Genomic DNA, 25,764 nt, shown 5'->3' with positions numbered 1-25,764 from the left:
TGAGGATAAACTCTCTTGTCATTTACCAATTTTAAAAAAAGTGAAGTGAAAATATATAACATATACATATAAACATATACTGTATGAAGAATATGATCTGGAAGGATAAGAAACTTCCAGGTACCTTCTGGTACCAGACCTGAGGAAAACAATACAGAGTAGGAAATCAAATAGTAGAGAACCTATGACAAGAATAAAACAGCACTGGATGCAGTAAGACAGAGAATGAGATGAAAAAGCAAGAAAAGGAACTTACTTCCATTTAGGAAAGTTCCTTTGGTCAAAATAAGGAGAATAACAAGATCAGAGCTGCCTGGGAGAAGGCAAGTGATTGGATCAATGGTGCTTTTGAGATAGAGTGAAAGAAGTCAGATAGTCTGAGACTGCTGTTGGAGCAAATACTGAGCTATAGGTTATACAACATGGGACACAAGTATGTAAATAAAAAAACTAGAATACCCCAGCTGTGAAAGGTGTTTAAAACTTGAAGACTTATAGAAAAGTGTTTGCACAGACCTTGGTCAATCTGAGAGAAAAGGAGAGTTAAGAGCTGATACTAAACAAAAAGTGAGATGGTCTAAAAGAGGTTTGGGAAAGAATTTGATTGAGGAGAAGAGCACATTACCATTAGTGTGCAGTGTCTGTCAGACCTGAAAAAATGTTTTTTGTATTAACTGAAACTTCCTTAAATGTGGAACATGGTGTATTGTTACTTATTGCTACCCTTTGACCAAATGTAAAACTAAAGAGGTATCTACTATTGGAAAGGTTAATACAGTCAGAGCACTATGTCATATTAAGAGATGATAAAATCATGACTTTTTTGGTAGAATTCAGCTGTTTATTCTTTATCTCTTGGCTATAACATCATTTTTCACCTGCACATGCAGTAAATTCGAGCAGTTTGGGATTTCAGAACAGGTCTATGTTGGACTGGAGTCATATGACAAGACTGAATCCTTGCTAACTTTCAGTCTGTTTGTTTGTCTGTGGGTCCAACTGGCAGCACGAAGCTAGAAAGTTCAGAAGAGAGGCAGCACGAGTTCTCTTGTATCAGGCTGCTCTGTAAGCCTCAGGTCATTATATCACTCAGCACCACATCTCTTGCCTTCTCACATCTGATTAAACTACAACCACATGGTGCTCAACATTGGCTCATTCCAAGTACAGCTCTTATAGTTGTGGTCGGGGATGCTGAGATATGTGAGTGGAATGTAATGTTATAACTGTGCGTCTTCTGCTGCAATAACACAGACTGACTGGGGCAGGATCATTAAAATCAATTTGTACTTCCTAAGTAACATGTATATTGCTTATAATTAATAAACATTGGCTGAATTCTTTGCTGTGTCTTCTGAGACCATGTGTAACATTGCTTCTTTAACTACTACCCCTTTATACTGCAGTCCAATTTTGTCTAATATTGAGATTTCATGATAAAACCAGCATGAAGCAAGTAACCTTTTGCCCTTTAGCCATTACTGCATCCTCTGTACTGTTTACTACATGCTTGATCTCTTATGTGTGTGTGTGTGGCCAGTCATCACTGATTTATATGTGTGGCTGCATCTCGTCACACTCTCTAAACAAACATTGTGTCAAAAGAGCCCTGAGACATTCTCCTTGTTTTTATGACTGTGGTTGGCAACTTAATATAATCCTGCAAGCACAGCCATCACTGGAGAGCCACAGACAGCTGCATAATGAAATCTCACACAGGGAAAGCCTGACAACACCACCTGCCTGGCATCCTCTTCTCTATGAGCTACAGCCATTGTTTCACTCTTCCTTTTCATTTTTTGTGCCTTTTTATTCCCTTTCTTCATAATCCCTTCATCTGAGGGTTTCCCAGCTGCTGTCACACACCTCGTCACTGTCCGTTGCTGTGTCGCTTCCCGTCTCAGGGAAGACCAGGTTCCTGTGTAGTAAATTGCTCCTCCTCCTCATCAGAGTGTGCAGAGACATTTTTATAATAAGTGCTAGCTGCTGGGCACTGACAGCCACAGAGCCAATCAGCTTTTATTAGCGCACAGCTCGATGAAGACAAAGTAGGATACTGCTAATGGGATGCATACTGTGTGTTTGTGAGAGGAGGAAGAAAACATGGCTGTAACTCACTGCTGCGAGAAGCTACAGATCCAAGCGTGTCCTGTTGTAGAGCATAGCACAACACTGTCAGTATTTTAGTTTCAGTTTCAGAAACCAAGTATCACTACTGAGTTATCTTTAACCATTAGGTACTTTGAAAGTGTAGCGTGGAAACTTAACATTGCACTCCTACAACACTGCCTGACTCAAAACAGATGCTTTCAAACATATGTCAAAGTTGACGCTGCAGATAGAGATATTGTCTATCCCACACATTCTTCTTCCTTTTCAAAACCTGGAGTCTACATTACCCACGATGCAATTCGACCACCAACTGTAGTCAGAGATGCGGTGCTCAGTGGTGGAAAGTAATACATTTCATAGTCAATTCTTATACTTTTGATCTAATAATTATATTCCACTAAAAGAATATATTTAAAAATCAAGCCCATTTTAGTATGCTTTTAAAGAAGATGGAGCTTTCCATTTCCAGCATTTATGCTATGCTAAGCTGACTGTCTCCTGGCAGTAGCATTGTTTTTACAGATACAACAGTAGTAATTATCTCAATAATCCCTTAGCAAAAAGCAAATTAGCGTTTCACAAAATATATAACTAGCTCTTTAAAATTCTAAACATCTAATACCCTGAGAAAAATACAAAAAACACTCCTTGATAATAAATGTCTATTTATATCTGACCTGATAATGTCAAATCTCAACAGAGTCCATCTTAATATGGAAGAGATAAACACTCAAATGCGTTCCCTTTCATCACACACACACACACACACACACCTTCTTTATCATCTACATATGCATTTTCCCGACTATGCAGCCCTCCAGTTGCCGTGCCTAGTGGGGGTCTCCAGCAGAGTAGTCTCAGCTCTGCACACTGCAATTATTAGTGCCTAATTACTAGGAACGTTGCCAGTCAAAGGAAAGTGATGATAGGCTGCCTACATGTCAGGAGCCAGTTGTACTTCTGGCTGACAGTGAGAGACAGCAATGAATGAGGTGGAACCACTGACTTGATGTGCTGAGAGTGAATTTAGTACTGGTGAGATCTGGATTCAGGCTGTCTTACCTTGTCTGTGCTCTTGATCAGTATCAATGGTATTACAAGTGGAGCGGGGCCAAAGCAGCGTGCCTTGTCAGCAGCTGCACATAGAAGGATTAGCCTGGAATATTGATAATACTGCTGTTCATTCATATTAGAGAAAATAAGAAAAACATCCATTAAATTATTAGCTACAGTCTGATTTCAGTCATTTATGTGGCACTGTGAATCTTTAATGGGTGTGTTCAATAAAAACATGGGAAATTCAAATTGTTTGTGTGTTTTCAGCTTAAGCAGACTGTGTTTGTCTATTAAGATTTAGGTGAAGAGCAGATTGTCCACACGTTTGATGCCAAATAAATGCAGAAAACCAGATCATTTCAGTGGGTTCACATACTTTTTCTTGGCACTATAAACTAATCTAACCTTCATACTTGACCCTGGTCATGCCTGATGTTGTCCACCCTGGGGACACAAGCAGGGACAGGCCTGGTGAGAACTTGAACAGGAGACTACTTCAGAATACCAGGTACTGCAAGGGTCATTGATACAAAAACAATGACTGTTTTAGTATTTAAGCAGTCTTCTTTATTATTATTACCTACAATTCAGACTCTGCTCATTTTCTAAAATTACTACACAGTCCATTTTTTGTTGTTGTTTTAAAGCACTTTTGTCAATATTTGCTGTTAAATGTCCTTTAATAAATAATAGTTGCCATCCATCTTGGCCAATACACCTATTTGTGCCACAAATACAAATTAAGACATATATTTCAACAACCACTAAATCCTCTATGCTTGATGGGTGTTGCATTTTTGGCTCATACCTGGTCCACTGCTATTTAAGAAATAATACAGTTGGACACTGGGACAAAGTGAGCTGGAGGGTGGTGGTGGCTTTTAATTGAGACAAGAGATGCAAGGGTTATTGCCACATTTATGCCATCATCCATCTTGTACAAGACTTACATGGATATATTAAAGAGAGATTTGCATTGCCATGGAGAGCTGTAAAAATGTCATTGTCTACAAAATACAGAATTATTTGTGGATGCACTATCATGCCAGGAATGTTTAAATGCCTTTTACATCACCAGGGACCACATTTATAGAGCCGCTAAAAGCAGCTGTTCCTTTATGCTCGAGTGTTTTTATTGTGTCTTAGTGCTGCACAAAAAATAGCACCTCTGTAAAGCCAGAACAGTGCTAACACACAGCAGGCAGTCACGTGATAAAGACTCATAGATGTGAAACTGAAAATGTCAGGTACAATCAGACAATACAGTGACATATCTGAGAGTTTCAGTTTGGGATAAACTAGCTCTCTTTGGTTTAGTGAGGACAGAAAGTGAGGAAATCTGTTGGCTCAGGGTTTCTCAGAGAAAGGGGGGGGGGGCTCTCAGTTGCCTTTCATTTCCTCATCAGAAAGGTTGTAAAATCAAGGTGTCCATGAACATGCACAGAAAAAACTCCACACTGGAGGAATTGTGCAATTACACTGTTTCACACTGTCCTTGGCTGAGTTGAGGACACAAGTGAAGTGGCAGATTCTTCTATTAACTGATTAACAATGTATTTCAGCCAAAGAGCAGAGATTCAGTTAACTCAGCAACAAACAAGAAATCAGCCCTGATGAGTCAGAGCTTAATTACTACACAGCCAGAAGACCACAGTTCCCTCCAAGTTCCCAATGACGTTACTAGAAAATTACATCAAGTTGTAGTTTATGAGACATGAAATTGCTGAACGAAGGAAATAACCCCCTGAACAGGAGCACAGAAGTGTCTTGCAGAGCATGAGAGTACATTACTGATGGCCTATCAATACCCATTAGCTTGGAAACCTTTTAATTATTTCTCATTCACCCAGTCGTGCTGGAGGAAAGGGAAAGACAATGATGGAGACAGGCAGAGAGAGAGCAAGATATCCATCTGGGACGCAGAAATGTGGACACATTTTTACATGCAAACAGAGTTAAACTTACGAGACATAAATGTGGCAGAGGCTTAACTGAGTGTTAACTGGTAGGCAAAGCAAATATAAATAAGAATTTTTTTATTGGTTATTTCTGCAGCAACAAAGCAATTAGTGCACAGAGATTCAAAAAACATTGCTGCCTCTGTGGCAGTGTGGTGTTAATTAGTCCTTTGCCTAGAAAGGCTTGTAGAGAACAGAGGGAAATGTATTTCAGGACCAAATAATATGCAAGTGACTTGTTCTTTGCCAGTATAGATTTCCCAGGTCACAGAAAATGGCCCTGTTTTATAAAGTTGAGCTAAAATGCAGTTTTTAATTTATCTTTGTTGTTCATTACCAAATGGTCTGTCAACACAACGTCAAGGCGTTTTACAGTGTTTTTATTCCCCTGTCACTTCTTTAAGTCAGTCCTGTTAATGTGATGCCACAGTGACAGCACCACCGGTTGTTGCTTTGTTTACCACTGTGTGTTAATGCCATGTGTTTGTAATGTTTGGCTTTGCCTCAGAGGGTCCAGCTGTTCTCTGCTTGGATGAGGACATGAGACTGAGGTGCTGATGGTTTGACTTTTCAGTTTGGGTTTGATTAGGTCTGGAGACTTTTCCTTTGACTCTGATGGAAATGCTCTGATACTCTGATGGCTCTGATACTCTGATACTCTGATACTGTGATGGCTCTGATACTCTGATGGCTCTGATACTCTAATACTCTGATGGCTCTGATACTCTAATACTCTGATGGCTCTGATGGCTCTGATACTCTGATGGCTCTGATACTCTAATACTCTGATGGCTCTGATAATCTGATACTCTGATGGCTCTGATACTCTGATGGCTCTGATGGCTCTGATGGCTCTGATACTCTGATGGCTCTGATGGCTCTGATGGCTCTGATACTCTGATGGCTCTGATACTCTGATGGCTCTGATACTCTGATGGCTCTGATACTCTGATGGCTCTGATGGCTCTGATACTCTGATGGCTCTGATGGCTCTGATACTCTGATGGCTCTGATGGCTCTGATGGCTCTGATACTCTGATGGCTCTGATGGCTCTGATGGCCTATACTCTGATGGCTCTGATGGCTCTGATACTCTGATGGCTCTGATACTCTAATACTCTGATGGCTCTGATAATCTGATACTCTGATGGCTCTGATACTCTGATACTCTGATGGCTCTGATACTCTGATGGCTCTGATGGCTCTGATACTCTGATGGCTCTGATGGCTCTGATACTCTGATGGCTCTGATGGCTCTGATGGCTCTGATACTCTGATGGCTCTGATACTCTGATACTCTGATGGCTCTGATGGCTCTGATACTCTGATACTCTGATGGCTCTGATGGCTCTGATACTCTGATGGCTCTGATGGCTCTGATACTCTGATGGCTCTGATGGCTCTGATACGCTGATGGCTCTGATAATCTGATGGCTCTGATAATCTGACACTCTGATGGCTCTGATGGCTCTGATACTCTGATGGCTCTGATAATCTGACACTCTGATGGCTCTGATGGCTCTGATACTCTGATGGCTCTGATGGCTCTGATGGCTCTGATGGCTCTGATGGCTCTGATGGCTCTGATGGCTCTGATACTCTGATGGCTCTGATGGCTCTGATGGCTCTGATACTCTGATGGCTCTGATGGCTCTGATGGCTCTGATACTCTGATGGCTCTGATACTCTGATACTCTGATGGCTCTGATACTCTGATGGCTCTGATGGCTCTGATACTCTGATGGCTCTGATACTCTGATGGCTCTGATGGCTCTGATACTCTGATGGCTCTGATGGCTCTGATACTCTGATGGCTCTGATGGCTCTGATACTCTGATGGCTCTGATAATCTGATACTCTGATAATCTGATACTCTGATACTCTGATGGCTCTGATGGCTCTGATGGCTCTGATACTCTGATGGCTCTGATGGCTCTGATGGCTCTGATGGCTCTGATGGCTCTGATACTCTGATGGCTCTGATGGCTCTGATACTCTGATGGCTCTGATAATCTGATACTCTGATGGCTCTGATAATCTGATACTCTGATACTCTGATGGCTCTGATGGCTCTGATACTCTGATGGCTCTGATGGCTCTGATACTCTGATGGCTCTGATGGCTCTGATACTCTGATGGCTCTGATGGCTCTGATACTCTGATGGCTCTGATACTCTGATGGTCTTATCTCAGTTATTCCTGCATGTTATTCCTGCATTACTGCAAGTGCATGTTAGAGCAAATTGTGTCAGGCCTGTGCTCATGATTTGGTAGTAATATGGATTTTGTTGCTTTTGATACCAACTTTAGAGGATTTGCAGAGATTGCAGGAAGTGTAGACTTCGAGCACAGTATGTCCATTTCTTACAAGCATGCTCAGTTTTTTTTTCTGCATATGCTACTGCAGTCACCATCTGCATCTTTTTCTTTCACCACTATCTACCCATGTTGCCCAGCTTCAGCTTTATCCTTATTTAGAAATGGTTTCAATTGTTGGAAGGATCTTGGTAGGAGTGGGGGAATAAAATATTACACCACGAGACGATTCAACTCAGGCTCAGGTAGGAAAGCCGCCCACACTTCATCTGTCTTAAATCGCAAAATAATGGAAAAGAAAATGAAAAAAACACAAACACTAGAATTTAATGTGGCTATTTTTTCCTGCATTAATGCTTTGAAGGACAACATGATGATAGATATCACCAATCAGGCATCAGCTTTATTTTAGACCAAGAACTTGTGACATAGACGTACACATGAGGAAGTCTAAGTAATGACACAGCACCAGAACATGGAGGATAGCAGGAGTGTGTTGGTTTGGCTTTTGGAAAGTATAAATTTACACCTTCGTTTTCAAATAAATGATTATGTTGTGATTTTGACTCGTCTGTCACTTTCTACCAAATCGTGCAATTAGCAGCTATGTTTTGAGACGCACAGATTAACATCAACATTTGCAGTATGAGGATGGAGATGAAGCTTGTTGTAGAGATGTTTTGCATGTTTAGCTCTTGAACTGCAGTGTCAGGTGAAAAAGTGCAAGTGGAGAATGTAGCTGGTCCTGTAAGAGGCTTTTGGTTCATCACAACATACTAGTACAGCTTAATCCACTGCAGCATTTTATCATATGCCACAGCTGTCATTTTTTTTGGATGATCCCTTTATATGCCCTCAGGCTGGACACCATATCCTAAAATTTTGTGTTTCCACAATTCAAAAATAAGTTTAAAGCGTTTCAGAAAGTACACAGACTGCAGCGCATTTTATGTGTAGGGGTCATTTTAAAAGACATTTAAACAAAGACGTATGACAGGTTGCTTTTAATTTTGCAAGTCTTAGGGAATATCTGCAAGAGTTTACAAATAATAATCAGTGGCTACAAAATTTAAATAAATTGTTTATTTATATAGAAATTAAGAATCATTTTTCTGTTCTTTTCATTAATGTGTTATTCTTGTTTTTGGAAGTCTCTTAATTGATCAGTTCACAGTGTGCATGTCCTCTGGGCTATTAGGCACTCCCCTCTGTTTAACTGAACCACACAAATCAATAGCAGCAACATGACAAATGCATTCACTCTATAACTGATGGCAGTTTGGGATATTGCACTGGCAGCCTTATTTGTTTGTTCAGATAATTTTTCACTCCAACGGCTTTTGACACACATCTTGCACTTGTTTGACAAACCTGTTGCAAAGCTTTTGCTCGAGGGTGAGCTCTGGCTTTCATTAATAAACTGGTCTCAGTGGATGTTTTCATTTATGCCCAAAACCAAATATGCCAAATCCTGTTTCATATGCTGATAAGTAGTGATCATCTGTTTTCTTTGTTTTCTTTTTTTTTTTTACATGTAAACATTGATACAGTGTGATTTTGTATAATGAAGTGATGAAGTGAGTTTGCCTGAGGAAGGTATGTTAGAAATGTCAGAGCTAAATAAACTTAACTAAGTCATTAAATGTTCAGACAACTTATTTGGCAAATTCAGTACTAACCAGACACCTATAGTACAGCAAAGTGTAGTGTGGCAAGTGTGCCTTTTCTTTTTTGTTTATATAAACTTGTAACCAGTACCACTTTAGTGTGGATATGTCTGATTATTGAACAGAGATGTTCAGTACAAACCCATCAGGGCCTTTCTGTGTGGAGTTTGCATGTTCTCCCTGTGCTTGTGTGGGTTTTCTCCAGGTACTCCGGTTTCCTCCCACAGTCCAAAAACATGTATGTCAGGTTGATTGGTGACTCTAAATTGCCCATAGGAGTGAGTGTGAGTGTGTGAGGTTGTTTGTCTCTATGTGGCCCTGTGATGGACTGGTGACCTGTCCAGGGTGGACCCCTGCCTTTCACCCAAAGAGAGCTGGGATAGGCTCCAGCAGATCCCCGTGACCCTGGTTAGGAATAAGCGGGTATGGATGGATGGATGGATGGATGGATGGATGGATGGATGCATGCATGTTCAGTACATGGAAAAGAATAAGTGAGGTGTTTTAATAGGGATTGCGTCATAAACTATAGTACTGTACAAGTCTGATTCAGCCATGAGTCAGTACTGGATTTTAAAAGAAGTGCTTTCCATTACAGGAGAGTTGGTGTGCAAGAATATTTGGGGGGTTGCTGGACTTCCCATGCAATGACAGTAGGATATCACTTATCAAGACAGCACTATCAGCAGATATGGTCTGCAGAAGCGCTGACGTGCTGAACCTCTTCTCCCTCAGTGCCAACACTGCTGCCATCAGAGCACAGCCATGACAGATGGGCAGTTTGGGACACATGAAAAAAGGGTGCTAAGAGGTCTTAGCAGGTCCTGTCCCTTTGGGAGACACATACAAACTGCTTTCATGCCCTTGATTAGGACTGGTAACACATCAACTTCAGTAGAGTCTGGGTAAAAGAAAAATGTGGAATTGTATTTTTAATCACACCACAGTTATCAGTTTAATTATTGTTTTAAACCAGTGCAGACAAAGTTAGATAATATTATATGACTCAGTTGGGAAGAACCTAAGTTAAAGGTGAAATGTCAAGAGATTTTATTAAAGTTTAATATTTGATCCCACAATGAAAACTCTTTCATTTTTTAAAAATACTTATCGTCCACCAGCTCAAAAAATCTGCAGCAGGTGAGTAAATTGAAACAAGAATTTTTGAGGCAAAAGCGAAGGAGTGAGCTCTGACACAGTGAGTCACACTCACACAGCAGAGGGATAGGGGTTGGAAATACCTCTGAGGCATAGGAATTGCTCTGCTCAGCCAGGCTTCAGACTGCGGCCGGCCACCACTAACACCCCTGTATACTGCTGCCATATCCAGTTAATCAGCCACAGGGACCTCTCTTTTTTAAAAAAAACTTACCATTGAAAAGCTCTTAACTGTGCACTGTGGTAATTAGCCTGCAAAATCACTTGCTGAGTTGTGTTAAACAGCTAATAAAGGCTACCCTAACAAGGTTGTGCCAAGGATTTTAGCCTCAGTTGCTGGTAATGGCACTAGACACATAATACAGTGGCAAAGAATTAGATTTGTGGGCCTTTAATTTAGTAGGAGCCTCATGCTACAATGTTCTTGAAGGTATCCATCCATCCATTATCTATACCCGCTTATTCCTATTTCTGGTCACAGGGATCTGCTGGAGCCTAGCTCTTTGAGGCATTGGCTTTCAATAATGAGAGGAGGTGTTAAGTTATTAATCAGTGGTGCTTTGCCAGTGCTGGCCATTGAGAGTCCAAACAAAGCATCAACCACTTAATTTGTCCTGACCAGTGCCAAGAGGACCCATTTAATTCAAATCAATCAACATAGTGGCATTCTGAAGCCGCAGACCATTTACATGTCACTGAGGTCTTTTGTGCAGGAGGAAATATTTATAAAGCTGATGATGAAATGCTCAGGGCTTGTGTTCCTTGTGGCCCTGTGTATTCAAAGGTCAACAATAAGAAATTATTGTCTCAACACCTTTTATGATGGCTCACTTGAGGTGTGGCGTTTCTCCAGTGTATAAACTCATTCAGGTAGTTGCAGTAGGCTTGCCCACCATAGATTTGAGCTTATTTTTGTTATGCACTTGTTTTTAAAGGACATTTATGTGCTATTCTGCATTTTTCATTTTGTTAACTAATCACATGAAAGCACCAAAACTGCCAAAGGAGCCACAGCATAGATCTGGGTCACATGTTCTGTCTTTATGATGAACATGGCCACTGTAACTTAGTTTTTGTCCTGTATAAACTGTCTTACTGCTGGAAATATTCAACTGCACCTGATGTTTATCAACCCATTGCTAAAAAAAAGTCCTCAAACTCATGCATTATGTACATCTGTTTGAGTAATGTTTGCTAACATCTACAATGCCCTGCTCCTTTAGAAAATGACTTAACCTTTACAATAAATTGAACAATATAATCAAGACCCATTTTTAATGATTTATGTCTTCACTAGGAACCAGTGGGCTTGAGGCTACGAGCTACAGACACAGTAGGAAAAAATGTGCTTTTGATTTTGCTGATTTTTGACCAGAATAATAATTGAATATTGCCAGTCTTTCTAAAGACAAACAGGAAGCAATGCGGCTCTGGGACTAAGACATTTATAAATATGTACTTTTAATCTCTGCTCAGTATCTTCTGTTCCTACAGCAGAGTAGTGACTGGACTGCTAATGGACCGTGGCAACAGGAAGTAGAAAGCAGAATATAACAAGCCACTGGAGACATCATGTTGTACCCCAGAGAGCTATTATCCAGATTTTCCATGTATATATCCATACACCAAAGAAACTACATCGGCTTCTTGCTAATTGCTAACAGAAACACGTTGAGGTAGCAGGGGAGCTTCACCCTAGCAGCAAGCTTCTTTCTCATCATCCCTGATGGTTCTGTTCCACTCTCTAATTTCCTGTGTAATGAGGAAGGAGATACCTGCTGTATTGACAAGTGGTCCCTCATAGACTGACAAAGTTTGAATGCTGAGGTAAAGATCTGGTAGCCAGAGTGGCAATGGACACTGAGCATGTGCAGTGTAACTCTGCTTACGACAGGCAGGAGGAGGGTGGACAATGAGTGAGTGACAATGACTCCAGCAGATGACTAGAGTTATGAAGAGAGACCTTGTTACTGCCTCATTGCTGGAACAGACCCTGGCTGTCTCTGTGAGACCTCAATGGCTCCAAATGATAGAAGCACACCATTTTCTGCAGTGTGACCGAGACCCATGGAGCACCCTGAGTAAGCCTCAGGGAAGGGTTAAGCTGGAAAACGAAACACTAAAGCATGTCATGTAATAGGCCTCTCATTTTGCACCTGTCTTTGTCAGGCCCACCGGAGGAAATCTAATTTATTTAATAGCCTGCCGCTGCAATGCCAGGCGTTTGGTGGAAGAAAACAGAAGGCAGTGATGATGAACGCATAGCGGGAGAGAGTGAGAGAGAGAGGACAAACCCTTTTCTCACATTCACTGGTGAGATGTGATTTCCAAAGTAAAGATCTGTGTCAGCCATCTGGTGACAGAGAATAGCAGGAAACTGTGGCAGCATGCTATTTTCAATAATGCAAGCATGCATGCTGTCACTACATAATTGACAATTTTGGATTTCTGTGGAAATCTTCTTGTCCTCTTAAATTATTTTTTTTATTTACTTTCTACAATATAAATCTTTCTATTTCCATTTGCTGTTTCTGAGAGATACAAATTCAACACAGTGTCAGAGTAAAACAGAGATTCATGTTTGCAGAGAGATGTGGTAAGCAATGATAGTGAGAGCCCATGTATAGTGGCACCACAGTAAAGCTTTTTAAGGTACAAAATTGTGGTGTGATGCATCTGATTTTAACCACACTCAGTGAGGAATGACAGGTTTGGATTATCTTTCAGCAGCTTTGTCCCAGATTAAAATACCTGACGGATTATATGTAACCTAGTACTGACATTTACATTCTCTCCCTGAGTAACTGTAATAAGTCTGATGATGAGGTCAACAATTATTGTGTCCAGTTCTTTGGTTTATGACTAAATACCTGTAAAGCTAATGAAATTCCCTGCCTGCGTGACTGTAGACTAGTTTCCAACACATTGCTTGTGTGTAGCATGAAGATAACATATAAATTATATAGTTCCCAGCCAAAACACATAAACAGATTGTTTGTTTGTCAGTGCTCTGTCCTGACTTTTGATCGTGACCTCTGAATGCCCTGTTAACTGTTCCTCTCTCGTACTACATTCGTTATATGAATAAATGATACAGTGCACTGGAAATCAATGCATTTGTTTTCAGCAGCATTTCCATTTGCAGAGGTTTAGACACAGTGCCATTCGCCTATGAGCTTGCGGTCATTTTCAGCTAATCAAAGAGAGAGCAGAGATGAATCAAGTCTGAAACTCAAAGAACTAATCAGATTGTGCACCGGCCCTCAGTAAAATGAAAGTGAATGTCCCATTCAACAAAACATAATCTTCTGATTGGATGCTTTGCCATTTCTTTCAAGGCCTGTGCAGTTTGTGAGAAGTGACAAATGATGAATAAATACTAAAAGAGCCACAGCATCATTCAGAAAAACACTGTTATTCCTTTTGGCACAGACTTGAACTTCAATGCTGTGACATAATCAAACAGTGATAATGTTGTCAATGCCTGGGGTTCCTCAGAAAAATGAACTACAGCAGTATATTAAGAGTTTTTAGGACACATTTTCCAGCAATAGACATGTCATCTTTTAAATGGATGGCAACTCCTTTAATAACAGCAGTGTTGATGAAACTATAGAGTGTCTGGCAGATTCATATAGCTCCATCTGTACCACTTCACTCCCCTCCACCCTTTGCTATTATGAAATGCAAATGGTATGTCACCCACTTCACACAGAGATAAATCTGTTACTTTGTGCATTAGTACACAGAGTCTCACCACCACATCATTTTCACTGCTGCACCAGTCACATCGTGGTAATTTACACTCCAGGCTTTGCCACTGATAACGCATTTTATAACCATTTCCTTTCTATGACAATTGAGTTTTAGATCCTATATGCAATAGCAAAAGGCATAAATTGGACTATTGGAATTGACCAGAAGGAAGGAACAGGTTACAGTGATGTACTGTATGATGTGGTATTTTGGAGGAGGAATCTGGGATATCACTACAGCTGGAATTACTTAATAAGGGTAACTTAAAGGACAGCTCTGGTTTATTACAATTTGGATCTTATGTTTGTCACAAATTACTTCGACCTGGTTGACTTTTCATAGTTGTACACAGATTATTCCTTTGCAATAATAGAAAATTTGTGACATTTTGTGTGTGCTCAGACTGGTTTTACCTCCAAATATAATGTTTTACATCATTTGTTGAAACAACAACCTGTCAGACCATTTGACTGGCCCCTTTTCTTGCCAGTTAGCTATAATGTATACTTTCATAATAGTTTTTGCAAAAAAAAAAAAAAAAAGAGCTTTAAGCTTTACAAAAATTTCACCATCTGTAAATACTGTACATCACAATATTAAACTGTGGTAATTCTCCTGACAGTCTTGGACTTGTCCTCTGCTAAACCCACTTGGACTGGGCTCTCGCTGTGCAGAGACAAGCTGCTGGAGTGCACAACATCAGGGACCTGGAAAACACCATTAAATATTTTTTCCTTAATAACAATACACCAGATCATTTCTGCAGCAGTGCACATAGACATCAGTCATAGGAAATGCAACAGTGAGATTATGTTTTGTAATTAATAAAGTGTATGATCACCCACAGATAAATGTGAAGACAATTGGTAGGGAACTATTGCCTTATAAGTCTCAAAGTGGCTGTCTTACAGCTTCAGTAGCTCAGGGTAAGATAATCCTATTGCCAAACTTTAAGCACTGGTTCATTACATCAAAGACAAAAGTAAATCAGAAAGGAACTTGTGACCTGAAGTCAGAGCTGCTCAAAATCTGAGCTAATTGGGAAAAGAGGCTACATAAATCAGTCCAGGGTAGTAAAGTTGGCCTTCCCCATTACGTGCAATTTATCAATACAGTATATTATCTAGAATCAATGTGCCAATCAATTAGTCAGTTACAAGTTGTCTTCTGGAAGCCCTTTGAATAACATTTACTCGATCAACAGTGAGATCATCTTTTACAGGACACACAGACAGAAATTAGATTTTTAGAATAATTAATTTTTTCTGATATTGTGTTTCAATGAGGGGTTGGTCTACTAGTCATCTACATATACACCTAAAAAAATCATCCCAACATTGACGTGGTACACCTCAGTGATGATGGAGCCTTTTAAAAATGCACTGTAAACTAAAAATAGTGCTGATTTTGTTGAGTCATGAACTACTCTATAAATTTAGATTTACCCACTATGACCCAAAAGCAAGTTATTCCACAGCTGTGATTTATACCATAATGGAATATTTGAGTTGTCTGATGGGAGGCTGAGGTGCCACAGTGGAGCAGTGCAGTTCCCCGTGCTCTCCTCAGCATGTGGGGATCTAGCAGGAGCTCCAGCTGCAGATCGACTGACTGACCTTCAGTTTCTCTATCTTACCTTATGAAAGCTGACAAAGTCCATATGGCTACGAGATTCCATGATTAGCTCATTGCGAACTGCATCTGCAGGAAGAAAAACAGGACTTTAGCCTGATCTAACCTTGCAGCTCTTCTAACCAGCCACAGCCCATTTTAGACTTAAACAGGACCAGGAGCATAGGATAAGATTTAGGAGATATAGTGGCTCAGATGTCTGAGAACTATACAGCATCCTAAATGTAAATAAGTCTTTTGTTTCTATCTAAAAAAAAAAAAAAAAAAAAAAGTCAAAATATGCATAAATATGAATTGAAACTGAATTGTTAATATGTGGTTTGTGGCTGCTCAACTGTCCATGAAAAAAACCTAATGTTTAGTTATTACCCTTATTAATCCCACAATGGGGAAATTCCATTACCACCCAAAGTGCACACACACTGTGAACACACACCCGGAGCAGTGGGCAGCCAGTGCTGCGGTGCCCGGGGAACAGTTATCTTACCTAACCCAGGTATCACTTTAAGATACCTGGTATGTTACTATTTACTGCAGCAGTATAATATAATAAATCAAAACATACTAAACTATGTAAGTTATAGTCCATTTACTACACATCCCATATACTTTGCAATACTAGTAACAGTGGTTCAAGGCTTTACACATCAATGGATTTTAGTACAGTATTAAAGTATATTAATAAACTCTTGGTACCTGTGACATCCTTCAAAGTGAACATAAAATCTACTTTTATGTTGTGAAAGTTTTTTTGGAACTAAAATCAGTAATTAAACTGAATTACCAAACAATTATAGTTACCTTAATGTTAGTGTTTATAAATCGCACAACTCATGTTTTAGAAGATGACTGGCAGATTTTCATGTTGTTAACAAAAAACAAGAAACCAGATGTTAATGCAGTTGAATGTAGAAAGTTTTAAACCTTATACTTGATATCATCACATTGGTCTGAAATGTTGTGAAAGGCAAATACCTCAAATAATTGTTGAGTCATGTTGGTACACAACATATTAGGCACAACAAAAATACTGTGATTATTTTATTCTATGGGTTTGTATAAATAAGACTTACCTGTGAGGTTAGTACAGCACTGACCTATTTATTGTAACATAATGCTACAGTTTATTAAATTAAACAAAAATATCCATCTGCGCCCACAGAGGCCATACTGTCACATGTGACATTGTGACTAAAACAGTTGCAGCTGAGAATTGAAGATGTCACAGTAAACTACACATATTCGCTCTCTCACCTGTGGGACCCTCACTAGAGTATCCTAAGTTGACCTTCCCTCCTGTCGCCTCAGCAACCGAGCTTCTCCCGCTCACTGATTGGTTGAACCTGTAAATGCCCAAATGAATGGTCCAATGGAAAAGATAACCTTTAGCTGTGATCCGGCACAGCCACTTTGTCAGAGGCTGTGCTGTTGTGAACAGACCATTTTCTTCTCTCACAAAGCAGCTGTATGCCAGAGGCCTCTGCATTGTTTTCATTATAAAACGATTTGGCAGATAAAAAAAAAAACATCATCATTTTTCACTGCATTTTATTAGACTCAAACTAAGTACTGAGCTCTCCCTTCAATATGATCAATGGAAAAGCTGTAAAATGTATTTCAGCTGCAGAGAAAATGCTGACAAATATAATGCGTAATGTGTCTGCTTCTAAATGAGCTAACGACCGTGTTAATCTTAATTAAGTTGTTACAAAAATTCATGTCTTCAATTTTCTTTTATAACGTGGAACAATAAAAGCTCCATTTATTCTCAGAAAGAAGTTGTATGTATTAACAGACATTCCTGCTGAGTAGTCACATTCTAGTAGTTTATGTAAAGTAAAACTGGAGCCATGGCTGTCTCTGTTTGATTTTTGACAGCTCTTTTATTCCATGAGAAAGTCAGATTTTATCTTAAAGTTAGTTTAAGAAGTAAGGAGACCCCTCAGGTTTTTCAGAGTTTAAAAATAGCCCCATAAAACAAAAGTAGTTTAGAAAGAGAGTTTTAAATCTTACCATATTGCCTCCTGTGGGTTGGGTTCTGAGAGGTAAAAGAAAAGAAACATTAGGTTTACAGAACTATTATGAACTATCAGCTGCTAACTTTATTATTGACCACAGACCCGTTATGCTTGCTCACTGCAGCCACAGCAGAACGAAAGCTGTAAATGTCCTGTTGCTTATTAGTTTTAGGATCTTCACTAATATCATAGCCCCCAGTGAGTTTGCAATTCAACAATGAAAGCTAAAGTGGAGTGTTAATAAGTTTTTTAACACGGTTTCATGGTTGCCTTTGCCAAAGGTCCTCCTGGCCACAGTGAAGACACAACAATATACCAATGATGCAGATGGCACTGGCCCCAGGAGAGATATAAACTGCTCCTTTTACAGGGAGAAAAACTGCCTTTGTCATTATGTTTTAAATCCCTGCTGTCATGCTGAAAAAAGTCTTTGAGGGTGACTGTATTAGATCCTTTCTTTTTTCAGTAATTACAAAACATACATTACTCCCCACTCAGGTGGATTACTCAAAAAAGAGCTTAGTGACTTGGAAACATGCCAGAGCCTCTGCCATATGAAACATCTTCATGAAGTCAATTTAACATGCTCAGGGGTGTCAAACCTAAAGCCGTAAGACTGATGCAAGGACAGTGGTGAAGGTGGTATCAGACGCTACAGGTGCAGGAAGAGGCGAAAGGTCACATCTGCTTTATGATAATCCCCTAGTTCTAAACCATGGCCATGATTTGAAGAATCAGTCACAGGGATTACAGTGACTTCTAAATGTGTGACTCAGGCCTACTTTTTGTTATCATGTGCAAACAGGCCTCCTCCTTGCACTAGAACAAGGTTCCCCTATGAGATGTCACTCCAGAAACATTTCTACAATGTCCCGCTTTCCTGGCCAGACTTTTTTCAACATCGAAGTATTTTGCTTCCTCAACTTGCCAAGGTATCGACCTCTCTGTTTGGAGTGGTCGCACATAGTCCAGCTACAAATAGTCTGGGTTCGGTCATGAGCTCTGAAAGAGGGGCGGTAAAACTATCCCACTGTGTGGTGATTTTAAACCCATATTAACAGGTTTACACCTTGGGTGGGCAACTTATGTTCCTCAAGGGCCACTGCTCTACTTGTTTTCCAACTATCCCTGCTCTAGCAACTGTTGATTAGCTGGGTCAATGTGTGTTCATCCAGTCAGAACATGAGTTTCACTCTGCTGGTTTATATTAATATTTACTCACCTGAAATATACCCGACATATTTATAACTCTACAGCAAATATAAAGATAAGAATAGATTTTAAGTCCTACTGAAATCACATTTTGCATTATTAATGATGTCTTGCTCAAGGGCACCTCTACAGTAGCTATTTGGAGTGATTGGTAGTAATTACTCCTTCCTGTCTTGAGATTCCCAGTTGTTTTGGGACTCAAACTGCCAGACCTGAAGATACAGACATACCTCCCTAACATTTGTGCTGCTGCTGTTTCCTGAGAAGTAAGGTTTGTGCTGACAACTAATGTTCTGTCACAAAAAGATATAGCGTGCCCTTGGTAGAGGCCAGCACGGCGTAGTGCCGAGTCACAGTGTGTAGACACGTATCTTCTTCATTATACTTTAATCACAGTTTCCGCACTAGAAGAGTGTGGAGTAGTAATTGTTTTTTTTTTGTTTTTTTTCACCTGGATCAATTTAAGGAGGAGAAAAGTGCCTACTTGCTTGCCTCTTTTGTCTGTAGCAGAGGACAGTGCAGATGCAGATCAGGAGCAGTAGCAGAAGTGCAGACAGGGAGCCTGTTACCACCAGCGGGACTGTGCACACATCGTCGTCCACCACCTCTGCAACTAAGAAAAGAAGGACACATCATGTGTTTTTGATAAAGAAATGGTGAAACTCTGCTCTTACTTTGAAGTTAAATTACAAATTTACACACAGTGTAAAGAAAGCTGTGTTTAGTTTCCTGTTTTAATTTGCAGTCGTAGGCATGTGGGTGTTTGCTGAGGGAGGCTGCTCTGTGGTGACTTTAAGAAAATGTTACAAATACAACGAACATTACTACAATAATATAGTGTGAGTATTTTACAGTGTTGGACCTCATGGAGGTATGTGACCTCAACTCCACTTAAGTAGCTTTGATGCAAACTCATGCAGTGTTGATTTGGCAGCTTTCTACTCCACAGTCCTCTTCAATAATAATATTCAGTGATGATTCAGGTGCTTCCCAACAATGAGTGACACCAAACACACAAAAAGAAGGAGATTTTAAAAAGAGAGAAAACACGAATGTAGAGGCCAAAAACTAAACTAGGACAGAACAGATAGACACCAGAGAGACAAATCTAAACAGGTGTGTGCACATATACATGTTATTTAATGTGTGTTACAGTCTCACCTACTGTCAGACGGCCACTGCTCTTCAGTGGTGTGGGCATGGCAGACACAGAGGCCAGACAATCCACATGAGAGCTCTTTACTGCCGTCACGCTGAGGTTGCTGGTCACAGTGAAGAGGCTCTTCCCAGACATTTCACTGCTGATGCTGTATTCACTCTGGCTCACCTCCACACCATTTCCCAGAGAGAGCAGGACCATTGTTAATTACAATATATTCCGCTTGCTAATTGGGATGTTTACATTTTAACTTGCCATAATTTTGCAGAGATAATCTGGAAATGTGGCAAACAGAGTTTAAAGAGACAGTTCACCTACAGGTTTTCACTGTCTAGCAGTGATGATGTGTCCAAAGATGATGTCTGATTGCTTACATGATGTACTTACATTTTTATTATTCACCTGCCATTGCAGAGTGGGTTTAGGGAACCATCCTACAGCTTTGCATTCAAACAGCACTGGCTGTCCCTTAAAAGCCAACTTTTCATCCCCAGCGACTTTCACACTGCCCTTCTCTGCAATCACAAAGCACATTCACAAGCTTGAATTATGCTCTTTCTTATTATTATTATTTATGTGCCAGCATGCATAAGCAGTATATGTTTTCCTGCATATTTCTGCATGATTGTGAGTGAGTTTATGAATGCTGACAAAACTGGGAAAGACGGATTTCATCATGATTGTTTCTCATGTGGTTGCATGAACACATCTCTGCAAAAAATAAGCATCACTTCCTCCTCAGGCCCGTTACCACTTACAGTAGATAGATTACATTGGTTGCAGGTGATTGATCTCGTGTCTCAGTTGCTGATGAATGCTTGTTCTCTTTTTCCCTTCAAACGCTTCCACACCAACCAAATAAGCCACTGAAGCCCTGAAGACTCTGGTAGATACTGTATGTATCTCATATGTGACGTCTATTGTTTGGCAGAATAAGAGGCAGTGGATGTTACAGACAGTGGCTATAGGCAGAAAGATAATTACAGAAGCTTCAGTCTTTTATCTAAGAAAATGTCTTGTCTCTCTTGATTTAGGTGCAAATCTTCAGTTGTTTTGTCCCCTTTATTGACTGTCCCTTTTCTCCAGGGGCTTTTACTTGATGTCTTGGTTGGTATCATAAACACTGTTCGATTCTGAAAGCAACCAGTGCTGATAAGTGAAATCCAGCTGCTCTGACAGAATCTCAGCACCAGTGAATAAAGTTTGGCAAGGAACCAGCCTCATTTGCACTGACTGATGAGGGGCTCTCAGCGATCATGGCTGATTGATACATCTGAATAGAAAAAGAACATCATCAGCACTCCCTCCCAAAGCTCTAATCTAAGTGATCCCTGAAATAAGGTTTCATAAGGTTTGTTAATCACTGGAGGGAAACTCTGAAGACTTTTGGCTGCTGTGTGAGGTGGGAAGTGCTCAGCTAGCTCTAATTTCAGTGATTTTTCAGCAGGGGTCCTCAGAGGGGAAATTGCTGCTTTGGGGGCAGCATTTAAAGACCACAACATGCCTCTGTGCAGATTTGGTGTGTACGCACATGCAATTTATGTTACATGAACCTTATATAACACATGTGCTGTATGTGTGGGTGTGAATTTATTCCAATGAGAAGGACACTATTCATCAGCACTAGACTGCTCACCATCTCTGATTTACATCAAATAGTTCTCTTCACTGCAGATCCTGTTCGTACTTAACAGCACATGCACTTGCTGAAGTAAAAGGTTGGTGTGTTCTTGTGTGAGAGTGAGTAAAGAAATAAGCGTGAAAGATGAAGTGACAGCAAGCAGGAGGGTGTAGTTCTATTTACATCATCTTCACATTGGACAATTAAAGAAGGAAGTGTGGTTGATAGCATACAGACTCAACCATCCCTGTGTGGATTTATGGCTCTATTCCAGCAGTATATTTCAGGCTGCACTACACAAATCACAGACAGAGTTGCTGACTGTTAACTGGGCATGCCAGAATGCACAATTAATTCAAAGGTTGTGTCAAGCCATAGTGATCTTCTGCATCCAGAGAGGAATCCCTGATTCACCATATACTGCTGTTAATGGCTGCATATGTCAGTGGGGATTTGTGGCACTGGCACCAATGTGGCCTCTCTCAATAATATATTGTAGGCGACAGGTCGTTGTTTTTTTTTCCTCTACCTCTTTCCAGAGGAGATGTTTCCAGGTTTATTTTTTTTAGCTGAGTTCTCTGTTCCGTTTGTACATACTGTAGATAAGCAGAATGATAAGGTCAGGAGGTCCAAGCAAATCTTAAAGAATTTATCGAGTTGTTTATCGAATGATCACTAACTTCCCAGTATTGTTAATTATAAAGCCAAAATGTGGTGCTTTTCCCTGGTTAATCCTTGAACAAAGGAATGTTCCAAAAAGTATGGTTGTGGTGAGAGAACTGTCTCAAAGAAAGTACTGTGTAGAACAACCACTAACAAACCTTTATATCAAAACATAACAAAATGAACATTCCAGCTACATTTTATGTTAAAAAACCTTCAAGAAAAACAGAAATTGGTTATCAAGTTCAGCAAATCTCCAGCCAATGTGTGACCCATTTCTCCACCGCATAACCGCCTTTGGCACTGCATCTGCAGAATATACACTAAATGAAGAGAGACGGGGTTCAGCTGCAGCCTGTATCCATCTATCTGCTGCCTGGTCTGAGTGAATTGCTTTTTCCAGGTATTTTCTATGCAGGGGGAAATGAAAACCTGTACTCAACACCACAGGCAGAACATGGTTTCTCAATTGTCATATTGTAGTTTGATATAATATAGGAAAGCGTACTTTCATTTTTTAATCCCCCCACTTCCAAAAAATAAATAAAACAAACACTTTGTATTGAAATATGTACCTTGAATGCTGAGGAAAAGTACTATATTATTATTCCTGATTCTTCGTGTTATATTTGGTAGCTCCAGCACCATGTGGGTGGGCAGAATTAAAGCACACAACTTTTGCTTAAGCCCTTAATTTTACCTCTTTTTTTTACATGGTGGTTTTTGCCTTGTCAAGGTTAAATTCAATGTGTAGCTGAGCTCTCACACTGCAATGGATTCAAAAGACTTTTCATCTGCTTGGTTTCCTTTGCTACTTTGTTTGAGTGTCTGTACATTGTATTAGTCGCATTGTAGGGACCAAAACCTGTTTTCACTCTCCCATTGTGGAGGCTTGGCCTCTTTGTAAACTACGTACATCATTGAATTTGACTTGGTTTAAGGATCGGGTTAGCATTAGGCAGGTAGTGGTTATGGTTAAGGTTAGGGTTAGTCTCCAGGAAAAAAACATGCAAGTGTGATGTGTCATGTCCCCACAAGAAATGAAAACAAACACGTGCATGTGTGCTGTGTGTGTGTACTCTTATAGAGCATCCCTAAGAGAAGCTGGTTGCACTAAAAGCCTTGGAAATTCTTTGCAGCAGAAATAAACAATTCTGCCTTCTCACGGCAATGAATCAAGGTAACACACATGCACCTAGTAGCTCTTCTGATTCTCTCTCACATACAAATATATCATACAGACCTTGTACAAACAAGCCTGCTGCTTTCCGGTCAATGCCCTGGAGGTCACAGGTCACAGGTCCCTCGTTGTGCCTCTCTGTGCTCTTTAGCACAAACTGCCAGCTGTCTCCTTTTGATGTGGGGTTTTTCTCTGCCGTCACATTCGGGTTGATGGATGGCAGGACACCATGCAACTTCGAGATGCTGAGCGCCGCTGTTCCATTCAGCAGCCACACCATAACAGTCCACTGGGTGTTGGAGGTACTGCAGGTAAACCGGGCCTCCTCCCCTTGCAGGACAGTTAGCATTTCAGGTGACAGCTTTATCTGAGCTCCAACTGCTAAAAGTCAAAAAGGAGTCACCAAACAAAATGTATTGAGCAGGTTTTGGAATAAGTAAAAACAAATCAAATTACCAGTGTGACACTTAGTAAACTACTGTTACTTATTTGCTTTCTTGCTTGGAGTTAGGTGCTAAGCTCATGTCTCTTCTGTAAATGGGAAGCCACATATGAAGTGAATCAGCTGCCACACAGGAGCTGACTAACTAGCTTAGCATAAACCTTAGGTGGGGAGAAACAGCTAGGCTGGTGTCCAATGGTAACAACCTCTAAAGCGCTCTGAAACAATTCTTATTTTGTTTATTTAATAGAAAAACTGTGCACCAGCAGTTCAGGCCTACGCTTTATTTAACCTCACTCATCATAGAGGCACATGAATGCACACATCCTCTATTGAATTCCTGCATATATTTTTTGCTTTCTGTCACTGGCAAATGAAGGAGAATGAATTAATATTAATGGAAAAGTGAAATATGAAATCACAGGTTTACACCACAATGCTCAGGGTGATGTATAACTTGTTTGCAGTGAGCTAACAGTATTAGCTTATACAGCCAGCATGCTGAGTTATCAATTATGCATCTGTTTAGGAAATTAGGTCTGAGAAATATCTAGGCCAGCCTAGACAGCTATATCTTTTCACTGTAATCACACAATGTTAGACTAATGAGCATAATTTGTGTGTGCTCCTATTGGGACTGTTAACCAGTGAAGTCGCCCAACCATTGGCAAGATCTTACCTTTAACTGGACAGACTTTTTGGAAAAAATTGTAAAGTGCACATAGATCAATGGGCCCAAGTAATTTGAAGGGTAAAAGTATTAAACACGTAATGCCACTAAATGGGGCCACTATTACAAATACATTACTGGCCTCTGCAACACATCTTCAATCAAACATGGTGCTGTTTTTGTTTTGAGCTGGAGTCTCACCTTGAATCTTGCATGATATAAGAAGCACTGAGAGGCAAAACAAGTCCATCTTTAATCAGTCCATAGTTCAATGCTGAATGGACCTGAAACAAAAATATATGAATTATTACCTACCTAACCTAAAAGCATGGTTAACTATAATCATGAGCTCTTTGTTAAATTGCCCCAGAGCTTTATACAGATATTATTCATCATTGTGTGCGGAGGATGAAGTCACCTCAAATTTTTGTGGTTTAAAATGAAAATTCTCAACAATTTTTGGTGGATAGATTACTATGAAATTTACTCACGTTCATATTCCCTTCCACTAGATTAATACATCTAATTTTTGGAAAAATTTCCAAAAGTCCCATTGTCTGACTCACCTCAGTCTGGTGTCTCTGTGTCACGCTCAGTAGATACGTGTCAACATCGCTTTCTTCCTCTTGCCTGGTGCTAATCCACTCCAAACTGTCTCGTTAAATATTACCTAACTCAGTGAGAACTTTGCTCTGTGCTGATGCAAATACACAGTGTGACTCATATTGCAAACAATGCCCCTTGTAAGTCTCCAGTTCCCAGGGGTCTTATAACTTATGCTTCCTCCCTCTTCAAATAATGTGTTTGAAATAACTCACAGACTAACACTCACAAATGTTTGATGTATGACATGATGTGTTAAATCTGTAAAATAACTTTTGACCACTTTAAGTTTCCATAGTAATTTTGTCAAAGAGGTTGTGTTAATTTTCATACCACAAACACCCTTCCAGTAGAAAGTACATTTATTGAACTTAAATGCACTTCTGAGGTACTTTACTTGAGTGGTTTAAATTTCATGGTGCTTCAAACCTCTACTCTGTTACAATTCAGAGGCAAATAATGTCATATTTCATAACATCAATTTGACAGCTATATTTATTTGTAATTCAGATTAAGATTCTGCACATTAAGAAACTAATAA

At 40.0% G+C, this 25,764-nt stretch overlaps 1 protein-coding gene across 4 annotated transcripts; it reads right to left on the bottom strand.

Moving 5' to 3' along the window:
• Window positions 1-13,662: 13,662 nt before the first annotated feature.
• igsf5b (immunoglobulin superfamily, member 5b) lies at window positions 13,663-25,268 on the bottom strand. 4 transcript variants are annotated; one of them, XM_026315605.1, is made up of 10 exons: window positions 25,187-25,268; window positions 24,822-24,904; window positions 23,572-23,889; window positions 20,432-20,559; window positions 20,047-20,212; window positions 19,370-19,498; window positions 17,669-17,693; window positions 16,910-16,998; window positions 15,660-15,724; window positions 13,663-14,730 (listed from the first exon to the last, which is right to left on the bottom strand). In XM_026315605.1, exons 2-10 carry the CDS (start codon window positions 24,868-24,870, stop codon window positions 14,620-14,622), a joined length of 1,080 nt encoding a protein of 359 aa, XP_026171390.1. In that variant the 5' UTR covers window positions 24,871-24,904; window positions 25,187-25,268; the 3' UTR covers window positions 13,663-14,619. The 4 variants fall into 4 exon arrangements, with proteins under 4 accessions (XP_026171390.1, XP_026171407.1, XP_026171416.1 ...); XM_026315622.1 differs by having other exon boundaries at window positions 20,447-20,559; XM_026315631.1 differs by having other exon boundaries at window positions 20,047-20,203; window positions 20,447-20,559.
• Between the last annotated feature and the right edge of the window lie 496 nt (window positions 25,269-25,764).

Source organism: Mastacembelus armatus, chromosome 13, assembly GCF_900324485.2.
Source record: "Mastacembelus armatus chromosome 13, fMasArm1.2, whole genome shotgun sequence".
In the NCBI taxonomy this organism is placed as follows: domain Eukaryota; kingdom Metazoa; phylum Chordata; class Actinopteri; order Synbranchiformes; family Mastacembelidae; genus Mastacembelus; species Mastacembelus armatus.
This window is presented reverse-complemented; position numbering and strand designations above follow the sequence as displayed.

Bases quoted from the DNA above. Each gene is read 5' to 3' on its own strand.
- igsf5b (XM_026315605.1), bottom strand. From the start codon at position 24,870: ATGGACTTGTTTTGCCTCTCAGTGCTTCTTATATCATGCAAGATTCAA. The intron at 23,890-24,821 runs GTGAGACTCCAG...TTTGACTTTTAG, and splicing joins TATATCATGCAAGATTCAAG to CAGTTGGAGCTCAGATAAAG. The intron at 16,999-17,668 runs GTAAGATTTAAA...GGGCATTTACAG, and splicing joins AACCCACAGGAGGCAATATG to GTTCAACCAATCAGTGAGCG.